The sequence below is a fragment of the Scomber japonicus genome, chromosome 13, assembly GCF_027409825.1.
Source record: "Scomber japonicus isolate fScoJap1 chromosome 13, fScoJap1.pri, whole genome shotgun sequence".
In the NCBI taxonomy this organism is placed as follows: domain Eukaryota; kingdom Metazoa; phylum Chordata; class Actinopteri; order Scombriformes; family Scombridae; genus Scomber; species Scomber japonicus.
In genome coordinates this window covers 14825933-14847687 of record NC_070590.1, presented here as the reverse complement: position 1 = coordinate 14847687, position 21755 = coordinate 14825933, and the positions used below count along the sequence as shown (strand labels likewise).

The 21755-nt window shown below is 38.3% G+C and overlaps 3 protein-coding genes and 3 non-coding genes across 6 annotated transcripts; all 6 read right to left on the bottom strand.

Annotated features, from left to right (window-relative positions):
* Positions 1 to 65: 65 nt before the first annotated feature.
* cct6a (chaperonin containing TCP1, subunit 6A (zeta 1)) lies at positions 66 to 8355 on the bottom strand. Its single transcript, XM_053331823.1, has 13 exons — positions 8165 to 8355; positions 7118 to 7181; positions 6066 to 6200; positions 5713 to 5886; positions 4733 to 4836; positions 4340 to 4610; positions 2841 to 2923; positions 1840 to 1936; positions 1547 to 1694; positions 1018 to 1151; positions 776 to 878; positions 547 to 619; positions 66 to 451 (listed from the first exon to the last, which is right to left on the bottom strand). Exons 1-13 carry the CDS (start codon positions 8299 to 8301, stop codon positions 379 to 381), a joined length of 1596 nt encoding a protein of 531 aa, XP_053187798.1. The 5' UTR covers positions 8302 to 8355; the 3' UTR covers positions 66 to 378.
* LOC128372015 (small nucleolar RNA SNORA22) lies at positions 1259 to 1395 on the bottom strand. The gene has a single exon (XR_008322865.1). It is a non-coding gene; the product is annotated as a small nucleolar RNA SNORA22 (small nucleolar RNA).
* On the bottom strand, positions 3009 to 3145 carry LOC128372014 (small nucleolar RNA SNORA22). Its single transcript, XR_008322864.1, has one exon. It is a non-coding gene; the product is annotated as a small nucleolar RNA SNORA22 (small nucleolar RNA).
* On the bottom strand, positions 6401 to 6537 carry LOC128372013 (small nucleolar RNA SNORA22). The gene has a single exon (XR_008322863.1). It is a non-coding gene; the product is annotated as a small nucleolar RNA SNORA22 (small nucleolar RNA).
* A 2171-nt stretch (positions 8356 to 10526) lies between the features above and the next one.
* Positions 10527 to 18261, bottom strand: LOC128371566 (protein NipSnap homolog 2-like). The gene is made up of 10 exons (XM_053331918.1): positions 18159 to 18261; positions 16556 to 16683; positions 16349 to 16394; positions 16108 to 16202; positions 14309 to 14379; positions 13377 to 13517; positions 13194 to 13225; positions 12500 to 12594; positions 12209 to 12292; positions 10527 to 12024 (listed from the first exon to the last, which is right to left on the bottom strand). The coding sequence occupies exons 1-10, from the start codon at positions 18248 to 18250 to the stop codon at positions 11960 to 11962; spliced, it is 849 nt and encodes a 282-aa protein (XP_053187893.1). The 5' UTR covers positions 18251 to 18261; the 3' UTR covers positions 10527 to 11959.
* Positions 18262 to 18865: 604 nt separating this feature from the next.
* mrps17 (mitochondrial ribosomal protein S17) lies at positions 18866 to 20721 on the bottom strand. The gene is made up of 3 exons (XM_053331798.1): positions 20640 to 20721; positions 19834 to 19977; positions 18866 to 19361 (listed from the first exon to the last, which is right to left on the bottom strand). Exons 2-3 carry the CDS (start codon positions 19954 to 19956, stop codon positions 19038 to 19040), a joined length of 447 nt encoding a protein of 148 aa, XP_053187773.1. The 5' UTR covers positions 19957 to 19977; positions 20640 to 20721; the 3' UTR covers positions 18866 to 19037.
* Positions 20722 to 21755: the final 1034 nt, after the last annotated feature.

Genomic DNA, 21755 nt, shown 5'->3' with positions numbered 1-21755 from the left:
TACAATGTACAAATTGTGTTTTATGGATCAATTCACTCTTCACAGAAAACAAAACCAACCAAATCTTTCAGGAGCTGAGAAAACCTTTAATGGGTAGAAACAAAACTGAGTGACAGAGGTCAGTGCTTTTAACAAAATCTCATAAATAAACCAATCATGTCGGGATGCATTGACAAATCCATGGAAAAATAACATGACTAGCATTAACAATGGTTTCTGACAGACACTGCGATGGATGCCGTGGTGTTTACAGCAGGCGGTCCATCAGACGGGGGGGGTGCTTCAGAGTGCCGAGAGCAGGGACGCACTGGCTGAACCGTCAGGTGCGCAGCTATCCCTGCCAGCATGAAAACAGCTGCAGCTTCTTCTGTTTGACCTTTAACCTTTGAGAGAAGACATTCCAGCTCGCATGATCTCATCCACCAACAGGATGTTGCTGGCGATCACCGTGCTGCAAAGAAACAATGATTGATGAGGAAACCATTCATCTGGACAACTTCAATTTTCACCACAGGTCCTGGTAAATTTAGAAAAACTTCATCTCACCATGAATGAAGGAGCTGTTTCTTGACGCTGTAATTATCCCACACACCGGCTTCTCCTGCCACCATGGGCTCTCCTGAGAAACAAAAGGATCTCATTTAACAACAAGCCTGTGCTACAAGTGTGTCAATCAGTTGTTTGAAAGAAGGATTAACTAACGGAAGAAAACTAGAACAACTCTGTAATTTTGGGCTGTAAAAATGATGAAAGAAAAGTGTGCTGCAGTTCTAACCTGTGCTGAGATCAACTCCGACCAGCTGACCAGACTCTTTGTACTCAGTCTGCAGCTTCAGCACAGTTTCCTGTGGGTCATAGCCAGAGTTCTGGGCCAAAACCTATGAAGAGAGATGCATAATTACAATCAGAGGCTGATACTGTATGAATGGTAACATGATATATTAGTTTGATCATTTTTGATAAAGTTAGGTAGGATGATCACTTAAAGTTCGGAGGGGAAATGTAAAACTCCCTCACCTTGGGGATGACTAGGAGAGCATCTGCAAATGCCTGGACTCCCAGTTGGGCTCTGCCTTTCACGTTGGGCTTGTGTTTTACAAGAGCGTCTGCCAAGGCCACCTCTAGGGCACCACCACCAGACACTACACTACCTGGAGTGACAATGATGAGGAGAAGATAGTTAGAAAACACACAAGAAGAAGCAGCCACGCGTATTTAAAACAATATTGACCACAGGTTACAAGAAATGAAATTAAGAGTTTGTTCTGATCAGCTGAATACATGCAGGAGAGACTGTAACTCTCCGAATGCAGAGGAAAAGACCAGAATCACTGTCGCACAGACGTGAGAGACCAGGGAGAGCCACATTAGCATCCTTGGGTGTTCGCTGTGCAAATGACACCAACTGCATTTTACCAACAACAATAGTAACTTAAATAAAAACAACCTTTTCCTAAAAAACTGAGTCAATAGAATGTTAAAGATGACAGTGAATGTGAGATAAACCACACATTTTATTCCAAAAAAATAAATGATCATATCTTACCATCTTCTATGGCGTTCTTGACAGCACGCAGACCATCCCGGACAGCGTCTTTGATCTGTGTGAGGGTGTGTTTGTTGGGTCCCTTCACCAGAAGAGTGACTGAGCGAGGGTTCCCACACTTCTCAATGAATGTGTACTTCTCTTCTCCCTGAAAACAGGATTGGGGGAAATTAACTCTGATGCAACATCTTTAACATGAACAATGCAAACAGACTTCATGAATATACAGAAAAAAGTCTGAAGTGTTAGTCTCTCATTTAAAAATCAAAGAGTACACTCAGAAAAACACTCACCAGTGTGTGCTCGTAGACCAGCCCAGCATGTCCCAAACACTCAGGTGTGAGGTCATCAACTGAATTCATGGCAATGCCACCGCAAGCGAGAGTGAGCCTGCCAAGGGAACAACATGCTGTATGAATAAGTCGGTTCTTTGATGTCATTTTGTTGAACATTAGAGCAAAAAAAAGGCACTTAACAGATTGTACTTCTCTTAATGAAGTAAAACATTTCATGCTAAAATTATTCTGATTAAAATGTAAAACTAAAAGACACTTGACTGATTAATAATTTGACTACAGTGTCTGTGTCTCAAATTTCATGTGTCTATACATGTTTTCATACACTTATAAAGTCTTATGACTATTTCTGGTTAAAAATGCAGAACTGCTCGTCTGTCTGCACTAACCAAATACCAAAAATGTGTCAATGGTCTCGTTTTCTTTTGCTGGTCGCGTAGTGTTAGCCGTGTATCATCCCTGAGCTGAATTGAAACTTTCACTACAGCAGAGCTGAAGCCAACCAGTAATACAACCATAATGTGTTCAATGTTGAGACAATTTCCTCATTCATGTTTCTAGTTTTCAGTAAATTTTACAACTCATTACCTACAAACTGCTCACGCTTCATTAGGCCGGCAAAGCTACATTTTGACAAAGCAAGCTACACAGAGGAGCAGACTGCGGTGGCTGTTCTGCCTGTTTGACGGGCTGCAGGCGCCCCCTGGTGGCTACACAGAATAAAACTGCTTATGATTGCAGGAGTACTGAGCTGTGTTCACTCTGCTCTTTGAAAACTGTGGGATTCAAAGTAATGACAGTAAAATTAAAAAGTAAGTGGTGTTAATGTCAGTATGATTTTGTGTGATGTGTTGATTTCATGTTTATAACTTTTACATAACACATTCTGTTTCTATATGTCACCAAAAGGTTACCAACAAGTTACCAGAAGAAACAGAGCAACATTTCAAATTGTACAGAAAAGGTCACTCATATTTGAGGAAATGATCCTTTCTCACCTCTCCATGTTCCTCCTCTTCGCCCTGCGGAGAGCTACAATGCCCTCCTTGGCAAGGGCATCCAGGGAGTATGGGTCAATACCCTTAACACAACACAGAAGGAAAAAAAACAGCAATTCAGAGAAGCAATAAAACTTCAATACTTAAGTTCAATTTGAGTCATGGAAATGTTATTCTGATCCGTTGAATACATGTAGGGGAGGAAGTGTCTCTCCTAATGCAGAGGTACAGATCAGAGTTACTGTGGCACAGATACATTAGACCAGGGGGAGCCACGTTAGCATCCTTGGGTGTTCACTGTGCACTTAGTGAAATCAAAAGGAAAACAAAAAATTAAAGCCCCAAAAAACTTCAAATCCCAACACAAAAAACTAAATACAGAGATATGATAAAATAATGAAAACTGTTTCAAAAGAAGAAAGTGACTGAAAATATGCTTTCAGGGCCTTTAAAAGAAACACAGAATTGGAAACAAGCTTTACAGAATAATACCGCCCCAATGGTGTCAAATAACTTTATTAAAAAGTGTATGTGACATAACATGAACTCAGATGACCAGCTGTACTGTGACAGAGCGGCTATAAATGATCTGAGCTAAAGATAAATCTTTCTCTGGAGCTCTCCAACCTAACAAGAGCTAAAATGATGCTGGATGCGCAAAGAAGTTTCAAGAGTTTATTTTCTAAAGCTAAAAGTTGAGAATAAAGTTTTGAGCAGGTTTATCCCAATTTCATCTCTCCCGAAAACCTGAGGAGATCTGGTCTGGGACCTCGGTCTGTATCGATGCTCAGCACAGATTATCTGGTAATGTGAGAGGTTTATAGAGCCAGTTTGGTATTAAGGATTTAAAATCTGGATGAATACGTCACTACTTTCTGAGGGCGACCACACAAGCCAATGAGAGTTAATGGTGTTGCCAAGCAACAGTAAACAGTCTAGCCCTTGAGGCCAACGTTAGCTAGCATACTACTGCTAAGAGACATTATAACTGAAAAGAAATCCTCCAGTGCTAATTGAACAACAAAGAACATGTTGAGCAAATCTACGCAACCATATGTAATCCAGACTTGTTTAGCCCTGCTTTTCTTTTTTAAGCATTTTGACATCACGTGAGGACTGGCATAATAATTTTAATAATATCCTGTGATGTGCCATTATTTTCAAATCTAGTAGTGTCTGCATGTTACAGATTAGATGCAACACAATTTAAAGATTGGTTGGGATATTTAAACTCCTGTAGTCGGAGCGCGGAATAATATATTAGACAAAAGAACAAGATAAGATGACATGGGCTACTACTTTCTAGACAGCATTGTTTACACATTATGAAGGCAACTGACTGTAAATATCTACCATTAATCCAAAAATGCGTAACTAGGAATAAAAAGCAATTTCACAAAAACAGTCTCTTACACCTAAGGAGCCAAAAAAACAACAGTTTAGAGTACAGTAGTTAAAATATTAATAACGCCCAGTGTATCAGTCTGCTTCTCACATACCTTCTGGTTAATGACGACAAATCCCTTCTCCTCATTGACACAGACTTTGTTCTTCAGGGCGATGATCTTCTGCACACGTTCCTCGATGAACTTCCTTTCTGCAGCCACAAACTTCTCCCTCTCGTCAGCGCTCTTGTAGAAGAAGCCGGAGTTGACCTCTGTCTTTTCATACTCCAAAGAGACGTTGCAGGTCAGCACATAGGCGTCCTCCACCCTCTTCTTCATGTCTGGGTGTCGGGCACCGTGGTCCAACACCATACCTCTGATCAGCCTGAGAAGGGAAAAAGCAGCAGCACTTAAGACATCTGGGCCTCCTACATATCCCTGAACCACTGACAGCAGGTATCAGCGGAATAATGAATCAGGTTGTCTTGACTCTTTATTAAAACTCACTGTGTATCACAGTCGGTCTTGTGCTTCATCTCCATGATTTCCACCATGTACAGGTCGATGGGTTCGTTGGGCTTAGCGATGGCCAGCACGGCATCTACAACAGCCTGCAGACAAACAGTCATCATTACATTAATCATTCATAAAGTAATAAGTAATTAGCTTACTGCCACAGAACCATTTAACACTGGAAAACTTCAACATTTTTTTAAAAACTTGGGGATCCCTCTGAGATGAGCAAGTGTTTCAGACTTAGTGTGGTTTGATATATTAGAAAAAATGGAAGTGTATCAAGAAAATCATCATTATTTGGTGCCGTAGATTAAATGGTGAATAATAGGGCTGGTAAATTAATATTCGAATTTCGGATATTCCTCGAATATGGGAAAAAATATGTATATTCGAACGTAAAAATGAATATTCGAATAATTTACAAAACACACACACACACACACACACACACACACACACACACACACACACACACACACACGGATCCGATGATCAGAAAATATATGAAACACAAACCAGCCAGCCCGAAAAACAAACCGGGGAAATGGAATCCGGTGAAGTCAACAACTCCACCACGGACAAAGTGATTGTTAAGCCAGATAATTTCAGAAGTACTGTTTGGCGCTTTTTTGGATTCTGGTCAGTTGGAGTTGAAGTTGTCGACAAATCCAAGGCTGTTTACAAGTTATGCGATGCGGAGCTGGCATATCACTCGATTACCACAAATTTGAGGATGCATTTAATAGCTGTTCACCCGACCGAATGGAAAAAAGTTGAAGACGAAACAGACGGCCCGTTTCCCAAACAATAACAAGTCCTATTCTCCGCGGGGAAAAAAAAATTATTAATTAATAATAATATTCGAATATATTCGATATTCGGACCATTTTTTAAGACCCATATTCGTATTTAATTTCTGGGGAATGTTACCAGCCCTAGTATATAATGAGCTCCATTCTTTCATGTCTCACCTCAGTGAGCAGGTCTGCCAGCTCCATGTGGACCTTGGTCCTGAGGGAGGTGCGTGCTACGTTGATGAGGGTCTCTCTGTCCATTTCCTGAGTCACTTTCACCTCCTCCAGAACAGCCAAGGCTTTTTCTTTTGCTGCCTCAAAGCCCTCAGCAATGATTCTTGGGTGAAGCCCCTGCAGTACAATAATTACAAAAAAGAGTTATGGGGAAAGTTTACACGTTTCCAAATACTGAATATTTACATGGGTCAGAGGAGGTTCACAGGTAAAGGTTAAAGAAAAAAAAAACTCAACATTAATAAAATGACTGATCATGAAAAGCAATGATTTACAGTCTAGTCTCTGTCTTTTACCTCTGACACGTAGAGGTCAGCCTGCTTCAGCAGTTCACCAATGATGAGGACGTTGGAGGTGGTGCCGTCTCCTGTGATGTCATCCTGCGCTGTAGCAACCTTAGCAATAAGCGACGCTGTTGGGTGCTGAATTTGCTGAGAAGGAACAAGAAAAGAAAAACAAACAAACTGAAAAACACAACACCAAAGGCAAAATCGCCATCACAGTGGTTATGAGAAACCCCTCCATGGTTTAACAAGCAGTACAACTAAAAATATTAATCCCACTGTGTGTATCTCTAATCTGACCATTAAGAAAAAACTTCAATATTTCAGCTCAATTTGAGTCATGGAAATGTTATTCTGATCCGTTGAATACATGTAGGGGAGGAAGTGTCTCTCCTAATGCAGAGGTACAGATCAGAGTTACTGTGGCACAGATACATTAGACCAGGGGGAGCCACGTTAGCATCCTTGGGTGTTCACTGTGCACGTCATGAAATCAACAGTAAAAGAAAATAATTAAAAGCCCCAAAAAACTTCAAATCCCAACACAAAACACAGAGACGTCTCTTGTAAACTAACTTGTAATTTAACATTTTATTATACTGAATATTTTGATTAGAGCTGCAACAATTAGTTGATCAATTGATTGCCAACCATTAAATTACTCGACAAGGAATAAAATACAAATGTTTTGGTTACAGCTTCTAAAATGTGAATATTATCTGGATATATTCTCTGAATATCTGTGGATTATAAACTGTTGGTCTGGACAAAACAAGACATCTGAAAATGTCATCTTGGGCTTTGAGTAACAGTTTTTACCATTTGCTGACATTTTACAGACCAATTAATTAACCAATTAATCGATTAACTGAGAAAATATTTGACAGATGGTCAATAATGCACATAATTGCAACCATCCTTTGATATGGAAATGTACTAAAATAATTACAGACTTAAATCTCTCTCACACACAAACACACACTATAGGGGTGTGGTTCCTTTATAAAAATGACCAGAAAGCAGTAAAATAGAGACAATAATTTCACAGCTGAGCACTTTCTTACCATCTCGTGTAACAAGACGTTGCCATCTTTGGTCAGCTTTATGTCTCCTGCACCAGACACCAGCCTGTGGGTCCAGAAAGACAGGGTTAATGTTAACTGAGCATAAAGCAACAACATGATGCAGACTGACATCAGGTTGATTGGTCAATAGGTCCTGAAGAAAGGTGCAATTTCTATGTCAGCTGTGCCTCAACTATAAATGACAGCTTCTCCCCACTGACTGACTTGACAGCTGTTCAACAGCATCTGAACCTGGACTGTGTTATTTTACAATGACATGATCTTACACTGATCTACAATCCTGGGTTTTGATCATTCTAACTATAGCGTCAATTTATGAGCTATCGAATACCATTTCCACCAATGTGAAAAGTATCCTCTTAGCCTATATAATGAGAAACTGTCTCTAAACAATGATATACTAATAAGCCATGCGATAAGTCATTATTTTGAGACAGTTTCTTATTATATTGACTTGCATATTTTTTTCATCACATTGGCGGAAACTGGCGGATGTTATTCTTCCCTCTAGTAAATTGAAAATGAACACCGTCATCTACAGGCGCTGTTCCTCTTTTAAGGTGGACTGTTAAACTTCCTTAAGAGGATGCGAAGAAGTAGCCAAATGTATGTAAATCTTCCTCCAGGCACTAAATACTAAATAACATTTACTCGGTTACCAATGATTCGCCCGCTCTTTAATCTTGACTAGGTACCATCATGGCTCAATTCACATTTTTGGTCATTTTAGTTAAATCCTTGTTTGTGACGGTCTTAACACAGTGTGCTAACCGGCTGATGTTAACGTTAGCATCCGTTAGCTTAGCTAATCGGGATGACTGGGCAGGGCGGCGTGCTGCGGCGGGCCTCGGCTCAATTTAACTCTGAGTGAGTCCTTTAAGAGCATAGGGGGCGAAATGGTGCCCAGCAGAGGTTTTTCCATATTTTAAGTAATGCAAAGGGTGAGGTTAGTTAAACTACAGCTCAGTTTGAGCTGAAGCTAATGCTAGTTGCTCATAGCGCGTGCTGCACAAAGGGCTCACTCACATCTTCATGGTCCCCTTCGGTCCCAGGTTCGTCCTCAGCACGTCCTGGAGCCCCCGAGCCGCACTGATGTTCACGGCCAGTGCGGCCTGGGCACGGGCCACCTCTGCTTTAGGATTGAGAGCTTTGACGGCAGCCATAGCGAAGTAAAAGAACCAACGTCCCGGTGCGAGGAGGGTCTGCTGGGCTAGGGCTCCGCGTGAAGGGGAGTCGGCTTCCAGAAGACTCCACCACGTGCTGTCGCGTTGCCTTTACAGACCCACGTCTAGACTCGGACATTCAAGAGTTTTTAGGAGCGCTTCACTCCCGTGTTTTTATGGGAGAGCAAGAAAACCACGAGTAATAAATAAATACACAATTTATTAGAAATGTATCAACCTATAAGATAAGATGTGTCTTTATTGCCCCCCTTGGTAGAAATTCAAAATTGACACAAGCAGCACAGTGGGGAAAAAAGTAGCAGGAAGTGAAATAAAATACTATATATAGTAAACAATATGTGTGTAAATAAATCAGCATTATATAAATGTACAATATGCAGAAGTTCCTGAGATTATAAATGTGTGCAATGTTCCTGGGATTAACATAGTAAGGCCAGCATCTTTTTTAGTGGGAGTGGGAGGTACTGGGAGCTGTGGTGTTGTACAGTCTTATGGTTGATGGTATAAAAGAGCGCCCCCCCTATGTAAGAGAGAGAATTATAGTACATTATTTTCCTGATGACATCCCCACAAGTTTTAATTTAGTATCATAATTTACAAACATTTACACAGCTAACTTAACTGCAAAGATGCAGAGCTGTTGCCTGCACTGTAATGTCATCAAAAGGATATTTACATTGCACATTGCTCATTAAATCCACACTCAGTTTTTTGTAGCCTATATTATAACTTAGAGATTTCTTGCACTAGGTTTTACACTGTTACCCTTGGCACTTTCATATATTTCATTCTTTCTTTCTTTCTCCACAGCGCAGTCTGTATTTTGTGTACAGTCTACACTGTCAGTATTTCATTTAAACTATTATTATTATTATTTTATTTCAACTAGTTAGAACTGTATACTATATGTAGATTTTTACATTTACAATTATTCTGTTTATTTCATTCTGCTTTATTTCTTTAGTCTTCGATGTTGGGTTTGTGGGCGCAATTTCCAAGATACATATCGTATATTTGCATATATGGCTAATAAACAAAGAAACTAAACCCGTAATAACAATTACCTTTAATAACTAACTATTGTTTCCTATCAAAAAGCTTTGTTTTTGTCCACTGTTTTATGAAGGTCACTCGCCATCTAAACTTTCCTGTAATTTTACTAGGTCTTAGGGATGCATATTGGCATTATCTTTAATTATCATAAACTGGTAGTCATTCGTGTGCGCTTATATGATTTTGAGATTTCCAAAAACCCTGAAGGCAGCATAAGTCACACCCTAGACTAGACGAAGACTACGAAGCTACGTCACACGAAATTTTCGCTTTGTCGTTTTGTCTGGTGTGAAATACATTGCCTTAAATGTACAGAAACCCGGATTAAGATGAAGGGACAGTAGCCACTTAAAATAACTATAAATGCAACAGTAGTCAAACACATTGTCAGTCCTCTGTTCATGAATAAGACCAGGAAGAATGAAGAGAGAGAGAGAAAAACATCTCCTTAAATCCTGGGTTTTTGCTTCTTGGTGTATTCTGTTATGTTTCTTCTAGCCTGTTTTGAATACTGAAGTCATTCTGGTGCAAGGAAATGAGGTGCAGCTTCATATAATCTACTATAAACTCTCACGCTGTTCTTCAATCCTGCAAAAGAAAGTATTTAAATGTGCATGATCGTCATAAAGGGTTTGGAAAGGTTGAGAGCATCCATTCACAATCCAATCCATGTCTTACAATTAATATACAATCAATGTATGTCACACCAAGGACACCATTTTCCACACTGTGCAATGTTGGTCTGGGGCCATTTTTCCTAGTTTAAATTCAGGCTTCTGGGTACCAACTAATCTGAATGCTTCTGTGTACAATCAATATTTTAGACTTTGTAACAGTAGTTTGGGGAATGCTCTGTACTATTTGAACATAACAACAACCCTGTGCACAGTGCAAGGATATAAAAAATAGTTTCCCAGTTTAGAGTGGAAGAACTTCCTCACATTAACCACATCCAACGCATTTGGGATGAAATGGACGTGTCTAATCTCACTGAGGCAAATCTGTATGAGTTCACATAGGTGTCATGTTCAAAGTAGAAAATACTATCATAATTGTCTTTTTTTCTGAGAGGTTATCTCAGTCAAACACTAACTCTATTATAGTTTCAAACAATACATGATTACATAAAAAAAATAGTCCAAGACTTGTTTTTTCATTTTCATCAGAAGTTTAATTCAATATGTACAGCTAATCTTATTAAAGTACTGCAATTCACATTTACTACGATGAGAAATCACTTCTCTCCTGTCCATTTGTTTATTAACACAAAACAGTCAGAATATCCCACCTCATCACAGCTACAGGATTGACCATATCTCTGGTTTGGTCAGTAAGCCCACTATGTATAGCTCTAATCTGACCATTTAAAAATAAAACATTCATCTCATTTATAGCACACAATCCCCCAATTGGCATTAATTACTTGACATAGAGATAGACCAAACCAGCCAGTGTACAGCAGTTTGTAGATACTGATTAGTTAAAAAATAATTTCTAGTCATTTTTAATAATCTCGTCCCCTCAACACAGCTGGAAGAGCCAGAAGTGTCACAATGTCAAAGTTAGAGAAGATACTGGAGACGTGGTCAGTTTATCAGAGGAGACATAAACAGGGGAAATTACTCCAACAAGCGATTGATCACAATTTTACCCCAATAACTGTGATCAGGTCCAGGTGGGAGTGACAAGACTGTGCTATAAATCATAATCTAATGTCCGGCTTTGTGCTCCTGACTAGTCTGACAGTCTGCGGTCTGTTTGTGCCTCTTCGTAACCGTTGGTATGAATATTTTTATCAAATCTGACTGATTTTAAAAACAGTTACACACTAAAGTCGGCTGGTTAGATCAAAGCCATGTAAACATAAAATCTCTTGTTCTGGTGGAGTGGAAATCTGGTGAAGTTTGGACTGTGGTGCTACAGCAGAGGCCTTTACTTCTGATAATTAGGATTATTGTTGATTATAAAACAGTCTTTGATTTGTAAACAGCATGCTCCTCTTTATAAAACTGACCATCACCTGAAACACTTAATTTTTTTTTTGGAAGAAGAAGCAGCTTATCCAATCAATATTGATCAGAAATTATTAAAGCCCTGTGTTCAGTGTTTCAGTTGAGATACTGGAGTGCAACAGGGCTCATAAGTCATTTTTTCTATTGCAACACATTTTCACAAAAACATTTTTCAGCCCGTGGGACCTCTGCAAATATGATTCACATCCTCTCCTGACATCTCAACTCAAGCACTGGTGAAAGTAGTTTTTAATCATTATTTTTTAAAACAGACAAACCTCTAAAACTCTTGAAATGAAACCGTGAAGAGGAGAAGTGCGTCAAATTAGATTTTGCCTACGCAGCTCATTTATGGATCAGTAACACAGTAACTGCTGTAACAGATCATCATCTGAAGTAAGACATTCTAGGCTCACACAGAAAAGGACAGTGAAGAAGTAAAGAAGAAAGCAAACACAAACTGAAACAACGCGTTGCTGAAATCCCTGGCAGTGCACACTCCGACAGTTGGTTATACTCTCTGTTGTGACGGCTGTGGAGAGTTTTGTTGGGCTTTCCTCCAGTGTTGGTGGTTACTTCAAGGGCGAGTTCTTCATGGGAATCATTATTCTAGAATCCATGTGCTGAATAAGAGGGACTGCGGGATGAGGAGGAAAAATTAACACCTCAGCATCAGATACCTGTGTCATGTAGTTTGTGTTCAAGAAATCAGAGGCCTGTCGTTCAAAGACAGTTCAGATTTCTCTAATCTAGAATTTGCTCATATCACCCAGTCCTATCAGAAAAGGAAAGAGAAGAGTGATAAAAGCCTGCTCACTAACCTGTGTAATAAACAACCTTATCCCAGCCATCACGCTGCCAGGCTGCATTTCTGGTTTCTTCTCTGGACTGAAGATCTTTGTAAGCTGATAGAAAAAAGTAACAGGTCACTTTCAATGGACATGTACAGTTTTTATCAAAATCACCTCCAGTCTAGTAAGGAATACTGAAACTTTTGCTTTAAGTTATAATTTAGAACACAGTCATGAATTAGCAAATGTTTGCAATATTCAGGGATTTAATGTTAATGTCATGATGCTGCAAAGTTGATTAAACGTGGGTACAGTCCTCACCCCATAGGTGATGAACCGTGTACAGACTCCCAATCTGTGAGAAGAAGCCTCCCACCGCCTCGTGGTTCTGCTGGCGGATCTCAATAGCACGCGCCCTGCAGAGCACCAGAGAACAGACAGTTCGTTGTTTGAAAGCTGCACCAATTAAATCACAATCACAGATTTCTCAACTTTAAAGTTAAAAAAAAATTCCCATCAAGCATCATCCAAGTCATTTCTTTCAAATCAAACATAAAATGTTTCTGTTACAACCTCAAAATTGTTTTAATCCTCTCGGCATGTTTCATTTGAAAAATGTTTCATCAGGCAAATTTCCCAATCAAATTCAATTAGAGTTAGATATGAAAATTAAATGAAACATTATTATTATTATTACAATATGATATTAATTAAAAATAGGTCAATTATTCTCCAGATTTATGAATTATGTGCAATATATCTTGTCATGCTGAGGAGTCATGCATAGATCGTGTAGCCAAAAAGTACCGTTGACTCAATTTCATCTGCTACAATCTGTAAAACCAATAAAATAGTAGTGAGGGATTAAAAACATGGTAAATAATGTTAGCTCTCTCATCATGACAAAACTGCAAGAGAGCTTATGAGCTTCTCAAAATACAAATGTAAATGAATCCAGTGTGATGACTTTCTGATACAAAAATATAGGAGAGGAAATAATCAAATTAAGCCTTACCAGTAGTTTCCCCACTCGATCATCGTCCCTGGCTGAAATAAAAATGCAAAGAGGAGAGAAATGTGGAGAATAAGCTGTCTGACCGTTCACTACAACAGCAATTAAAACATGTATGTATTTATTCTTACTGGGAGGAAGCTAGTAAATTAACTCTTCATGAAGAGGATTAAGAGACAAGGTTACCCTGAGTTGGTATGATCGGAGCTCATAGATGTTGGGTCCAGGACGAGGGACGGGTTCGTTCCAGAAACTGAACTCCAGCAGCAGCTGGTTCCTACGAGACTGCAGCATCTTCCCTCTCTCGTGTCTGTAGTCCATAAACGTCTAAAGCAATGACAAACAACAGGAACCAGTTATTCAGTAAATCTGCCTCAGACCACAAACTCCACACAATAAAGTCTGCCATACTGGTTAAAGTATATTATATCAACTGACTTCAGACCATTTAGGTTTAGTATATTATCTTCACCTGGAGAGACAAATCACCTCTTTTTATCATAAGGTACGATGATCAGTGTTAATGCAGAATAGAAATGGGTTATTGAGGGTCAAATGGAACAAAAATGTCTATAGAATATGCTTTGGGAGGTTGGCGTCCAGCCCCAACAGTCAAATCACTGCTTGTATCTTTTAATGTGTTCAGTATAGACAGAATACTGTATGTACATGTCTGTCTTTGATGATCGTTTTTTCACAATAGAGTCAAGTTTAAAGAATCCAAATCAGAGTAGAAATAACAAATACAAATAAATTAATTTTCTGTATACAAATAAAATCCATCATTCCAACAATACACAGTAAAACTGAGAAGGTGAAAGTGAAAATCAGGTGAAAATAATCTTTACCAAACTAAAATCTTGTCAACTTGTGCAAATTACACTCCACATGAACACACAGTGGACTAAGGCAGAGATGAACCAGATTTGATAAAAAGCAAAAAGACATTTTAGAGATAATTGTACCAAAATTAGAAATCCACCAAACACACAAAAACAATCACAGATAAATAAAGTCAAACACAGGGGTGGAAAATGGTCTGTGGATGTTATTTGAGGGGTGCACTGTTTTAAGGCCACCAGCTGCCAGTGAGCTTTACTAATCCGTGCACCCGTTACCTTATTCTGCCTGAGTTTGTTCATGACTTCGGTGAGAGCAGGGTATCCTCCCCGATATCTCCACAGGTGAACTAGAATAGAAGGAGCAGAAGAGCCAAAAATAATGCCGCTCTCTCATATATGGGTTTACTTTAAGGTTCTAATACTTGTCTTTCTAGACCCTCTGTGGCCTGGAGCAAGGCATGATGAACACACGCATCAACCATGAGTCTTAAGTCAATTTCAATGAGAAAACACTAAAGGAAAAATCACCCACTTCATATGCATCTAGAAAATGTGAGATCTACCTGAAAATGCTGCTGTCAAAAAACACAGTTTGATGACAAAACTTATTCCCACTGTACAGGAACGCGTTTAATCTGCGACTCACTGCGATAGCTAAAGCGCTTTTAGACTTTGTAACAACCATGATTTATTTTGTGCCACACTGTGCAAGACGGATCTAATAAAATCTTGGTCACAATATGAGTCACACTGTACAATAACAATGTGAGGCGTGTCTGACTGTCTCATGAATATGTGATGAATTGTAGAGCTACAGTATGATGTAAATGATTTAAAGTATATGAAAGTGGAGATGTGAGCAGAGACATCATCACGCATACTTAGTTTTTGTTTTGCCCACAACATTTTTGTTTTACCTGGATGTTTTCAGGAAAACACACGTGAGAATTTGGATAAAATTTTGTACATTTTGACTCAAATCAGCCATCAGTGGACAAGTCTCACAATGTGAACAAGGTCTGACGACCAAAGATTTCACAACATTTCTTTCGTGATTGTCAACTTTTGCCTCAGACAGCTGAAGTTTGTGCAGTGTTAAAGGGTCTTTAGTATCAGTTGAACCTGATCAGTACCAGAAACCACACTTCAGTTCATAAAAACATCATGAATCCAATGATCAGGATTAAAAACTTATTGGAATAAACTTGCAGCTTTTTAGATTATCTTAACTGAGGTTTGTCAATATCGCTGCACAGTAACCTTAGAGGCAGATTACAAGCAAGGAATGACAAATGTCACCACAAGGACAGAATGGACAGCAGCCAGGAAAACTGTAATACAGTCACAGCTATAATTAACTAAAATATAAGAGCTGTCACAGAGCCAGTATGTGTGACTGGGCAGGAGAGCAGCAACATCCTAAAGAAATGTCGGCAAAATGCCTCAATTTATTCCCCAGCAGCAAACTGAAAGGAGGGAGGAGGGGTATCCTTTGATGGTCAATGAGATAATGAGACATTTTTAAATCAACTGAGACCTACCTGTAGGTCTTTTTATACGGTCCAACTTTAAAACTTAAAAAAAGATTAGTATAAGTATTTTGGTACACAGCTTACTGCCATGACCCAGAAAAATCACGACATCTGTAGTTCAGTTCAAATCATTTGTTGCATGTCATAACTGTCTATCTGCCTGTTTTCTGTCTCTCTGCACTTTTAAAACAGTAAAATATAAGCAGAAATGTAACAGAAGTATAGTACAATATAAATATCTTAATATATGCCATGATTCATCTGATTGTCCACATGATTCAGTAGTTATAATAATATTGAAAAGCGTGAATAAACTACAGTATCTTGTAGGCCTGCTAACATATTTGGTATTATTACCAACAAATCCTCACATTTGAGAAGTTATCAATTAATGTTTGAGAAGTTATCAATTAATGTTTGATTGCCTGAATGATCGACTGATCCCTTAAGCATGAATACATTGCCTGCAAGACTTTTTTATTAATTAATAAATCAAACGCACATGTGTGAGGTGACAACTAATAAAAAATTAAGACAGCTTACCTGCCTGATCCTGCTCTCCGTACCATGTGTTCCAGGTGCCCACCAGCTCACAGGGGTATTCAGGGTCCTCATGGATGGAATGCAAGATGCCCGCACTAAGATAAGATAAGATAAGATAAGATATTCCTTTATAAAGAAAATGAAGACATGTGTAAAAGCTCAAAATATCTGCACTGTTTACTGAACCATAACTTTAACCAGGTATCTGAAAGAGGTCGATTAGGGAAAATAAACTTCTTACCAAAGTTCATTGTAGGCATCAAGGCACTCAGGCTTCACACTGTGAACTGCGAGAAAACAAAAAAATGTAGTGAATAATCCTGCGTGTATTAGCAGAATTTCAAAGACACATTACATTTTTAATCCATTCTAACATGTTATAAAAAAACACACAGTCAAGATAAACTTGTTCAATGCAGCATCAAAGTAATGTATACACAAAACATACACTGTATTTTGTACAGATTGCTGTCTTCCTTTTTGGCAAGCAGATGAGAGTGAGCGTCTTTTCTGGGGTCGACCTTCCTAACAAAGAGAGACTTGAACCAGCTGTCCTCTCTGGCAGCAGAAAGGTTCCTGTGGTGAAACAAAACAAATTTGATACAATTAGTACTTCATAAAAGACTAACATCTGCAGCATACAATTACATTGCCTATGCTCTCCTGTAATTTTGCTTATGGCATTTAAAGCACTTAATAGTTTGGGCAATTTCTGAGCTGTTCACTGGCTATAATCTACTATAATCAGACCTCTCAGGTCACTACATGGCGGTTTTCTGTATGTGAAATATGATCCATATCTGAGGTTTTTTACTGTCTTTTGGAGGTTTTGGTTTTCTTTGATAAAAAAAAATGTTAATTGTTTTCTTTTACTATGTGTTTATATAACAAAGCAATATCAACCAATATATGCTCACTGGATCATTTATAAACTTATATATCAATAATCAGTCTGGCCATATTTAAGTACATATACTGCCTATAGTAGTAGTAGTAGTAGTAGTAGTAGTAGTAGTAGTAGTAGTAATAACAATAATAATAATAATAATAATAATAGGTACATTTCCCCACTGTATGACTAATAAAGGAATGTCTTATAGATTTTATGCACATAATTTACTTGTGATGAAATGTGCCATATAAATAAAACAACATGGCACTTATTAGAGACTGAGGTCAGTGTACAGACGAGATCTTGTGTAAAAGTCAGTCAGAAACTGCAGAAACTAAGAACTTTGAATGAATCTTTATCAGCCCATCCAACATATTCATTAGAGAAAAACTCCACTTGAGAAACCAGCAACAGAGAAGGCTTTAATCTGTATATAACCAGAGGATTAGTCTACATGGACTACCTAAGCTGCCTTGCTAAAAGAGTATTTAGTTTTCTGAAACAGAACATGACGATAAGCTTAATTTCAAAGTGCCAACAAGCCCTCCGTGCAAAGGTTACTGCTGTTCATCAGAATTCACTTCGTTGACAGTTTGCCAGCTGCTGCAAACACAAACTTTAAACTGTGCATGCAGAGCTACGACATCTAAACTAACTTTCATACAAGTCACAGCATTTCAATGGTGAACATTTCCTCATCACAGCTTGGTCTGAGACACACACCTGCAGTTTTAACTATCATCCACTGATAAAAACAATCAGTGCTTTGCAGCAGTTCAGTGCATTTTGACCTTGAAGTTGAATTCAGTTAATAGTCAGTGAACTGACAGAAAGTCTGTTTTAATTTTGTATTATGCCTGCATGTGACAGCTATTTCTCTGAGCACACAGACACGAAGTAGTGTAGGAAAAGTTCTTCTACAAGTTGCTTCACAAGTTTGTAATTCAGTAGTGGGGTAATTAGCATTAGCTGAGACTTAGCAACTTTAGAGCTAATACTGCTACGCTGCATGAGACTGAACGTAAGCAGCGTACGTACGTTAGCTTAGCCACCTAACACACCGGACTTTGTCATTGGTGTTTAACTTTACAGCAACTACACACGTTTTAAGTTGCATTTCTGCATTCACACCGGCCTATTTCTTGTGTAAAACCCTTACCTTGCAACAACCATGGCCTGTCCGGTCGCCTGGAGCCCATGTCTCGTCTCTCTGAGGCCGCTGCTGACTCTGTGAAGGACTCGGGTCGCCATGTTTGCTGACAGCTGCTGGAGGTTGTTGTGGACTTAGGCTGCAGCTGCAGCCCTCACCTACACAAACGTCAACCCACGTTGACTCCGAGTATCGGAACAACTAACCCTCACCCATCAGGAGCCAGTTGTTAATGTGCACAGAGTGATGAGTAACCATGGCATAACTTTTTGATAGAGTTAATACTCCTGATTCTCTTTAGTGGGATTTCTTGTTTTTAGGCTTTGAACGATACCAATGATTAACACATATCTGTTAACTTTTATTAACTTTGATCTCTACTTAACTTTATTTGTTCTAAATATAACTTACACCAGCCTAAAAATAAATAACTAACCCAAATAATTCTCCTTTAGCACTTTGTCCAATGAATGGACAATTTATATGGCAAATCCAATTAATGACAAAGAACGTGTTTACAGTCAGTAAATTAATATACATTATAATTGAAATAATAATGCAGCAATTAAGGATATTAATTAAAACAGCTTTTGCATATGCACCTCTATAAACTTTTATACATATAAATAAATATGTCTTGTGTCATTTCAAACATATCTTCTCTGACAGTGACCAGATTTGGGCAACATGCATACATGTTTGTGAATGAGACCATGTGTAATCAGTCACTTTTATTGTAAATTCCCAATAACTGTGACTTCAAATAAGAATACACATAGCAAAGAAAATGTATTTAGGCTCTCCACATTAGGTGATACACTGTATATTATTCTACAATAGAAAAAATCTGATTACAGAGTGACATTTAAACATAACAGGACAGTTTTTTTAACATGAAGTGGGTTTCTCTGCAAGTGAGGAATCAGCTTCACTGGTGGCAGCACCGATGTTCAGCTCCTGCAGTTTTTCTAATAACGTCGTCTCCTCTGGGCTGTGTGGAAGGTCAGGCAGGGGCTCCACAAACTCAGTTCCTGCAACTCTCTTTCCTGTCAGCGGGTCAACTACCCGGCCGACTTGATACACTATCTCAACCAGTTCATGCTTCACGTGTTTGGACCTCGGCTCAGGAAGAGCCTTGAGAAGGACGATATCTCCCACAGTGCACTGTCGCAAAGCATCATGGGCGAAGTAGGTCTTCCTCTTGTTGTAGAACTGTGTGTGGGGGGGGGGGAAATACATTTTCGACCATGAAACATTAAATTCATAATAACTATAAAGAAAGGAATCAAAGCTTTCAGAACAAAGCTTAAAAATTAATAACATTTGATTCTATACAATGAAGTTGATCATGTACTAGTCAGAGAGGTAATCAATTAGTCAAATAAATTTTAATAACTGGGAAAAATGTGAAGTGAGCAAATTAAAGTGAACTCACAAGAAAGAGAAAGAAATCAACTGTTAATTTGTGATGCTGTAAATAACAAATCTTTGGTATTTTAATTGATAAATGACAAAAATAATTGAACTGGGATTTTTTCAAATTTTTCTAATTAATCAATTCAGCTGATCAGTTGCATAATTTCTGGCAAAGTTCTTGTGCAGCTGTTTGTGTTAAGATTCAATAAAACATGTCACCTATTCTTCATGTGCATCCAGCAATGAAAAGACTCTGTTAAAGGCTCACCTTAAGCAGGTATGGGTCCAGCACCAGCCTCGTGACTCTCACTTTAGCAGTCTTGAACATCTTGGTGCCGATGACTTTACCAATGATCCATTTGGCATGGATTGATACATGTTTTGCCGACATCTTGAAGAGCTTTATTCAACCCTGTGGTACAAAAGATTTAAAAAAATAATCAACATCTGCTCCAAGGCACCCATCACCTGATACATAATCAACAGCTTAAAAACTCCTTAAATGTGTTAAAATGTATAGATAACATTACTGCATGGCCAGTTGAGGGCACCACAGACTACTGAGAGTTTATTAAAATCACATTTATTTTTAGCAGAACCTTTGACTTTTAATTAAACCTCGCTGATTGCTGCTTTTATGCTCTTTTATATGTTTTATTTGAGTTTTTTCTTCTTTTAAATTGAAGCTTTTACGTTGTAGGACTTAGATATTTGCTTCAAATGTAAAGTGCGTTAGAATTTAAATGTATTATTATTAATTTATTTTGAATTTACATATACAACTATAACTAAGTCTACTAGAACCATTCATTCTGCGCATATTTTGCACAACTTCTTTATTTTTTACAATCCACAAGGCAGGTCATTTATATAACATAAGTATTGTAATGTTTATAATCATTATGATATAATATAATATTCACAGGGTCAACAGTTAGCAATGCTGCTGCTAACATTAGCTCAAACTAACATCACAGTCGCACTCGTCCATGAGCAGAAATGATCAATAACACCGACTGTAACCCTCATCTATAAACATGAACACTGTTAGTAAGGTGTGAAAAATCAACTCACCGAAACTACTGGAAAGAAATAATTGTAGAAGGTCAAAAATCCTTCATCTGGAGGAGAGGTGCTCCATGCTGCCCTGGTCGGCTTATTATGATGACGTACAATACGGCTAGTGATAAGGGACAAACTGCGCAGAGCTGGTTTTGGAGAGAATCAAAGAAATTTGATCAAATTCATAGTATCTTACATGCATATCTAACTTGTGATATAATATGTTGGCATAGAATTACAAGCAAATTAACTAGATTTTTTGTTTTATTTGTAGAATGTTTTGCACCATAGACTGTATATAAGAAAGGTTTGCACTTTGTCTTTTGTCTGAGAAAGTTACTTTTTCCTTATGCCACCAGATGGTAGCAGAGAGACATTTCATAAACACTGAGGCAAAACCTTGAAGCACTGAAAGAAGAGAGGACAGGAAGAAAAAGAAAATGAAATGCTTCAAGTCAAAACATTTTGACTTAGCAAAAAACTACAAGGTAAACATAGAAACAAAATGGTATCACAAAACCATCAAAACTCATAATGTACAAAAAGATTCAAAAAGTTGAGTCTGTTCATCAGGAAATGTGTCTGTGAGAGATCAAACAAAGATGAACCGATTTGTGCTATGAGTTGACTTTTGTTGTGATTTGGTGCTATGTAAGTAATGAGCTGTTGAATAATAATAATAATCTATAAACCAAAAATGTGAGAAACATCAAGCTGAGAGTCGGACTGGTTACAGACATTTTTCATCCTCTTATCTCAAGATTATTTTATCGTTATCTCCGGATAACAAATTGTTTTTTCTCAGGATGATAAATGTTGTTACCCCAAGATAACACGATATTTTTATTCATGTTAGCATGCACAGATGCAAGCTAACACATCATATGATTTGACCTGATAATTTTACATCCAAATCTCGTTATTGATCCCATCAGGACATCAGATACGAGTAACACGCAGACATGTGTGTTTCTGCAGGATATAACATTCATTCATCTGTCATCAATCAACACTGATCAGACTGCAACTATACTGCATATATAACTATATTGTAGATATATACGTTCACAAGCTACTTTATTAGAAACACCTGTACAATCTAATGCAATCAAACAGCTCTGCCATAAA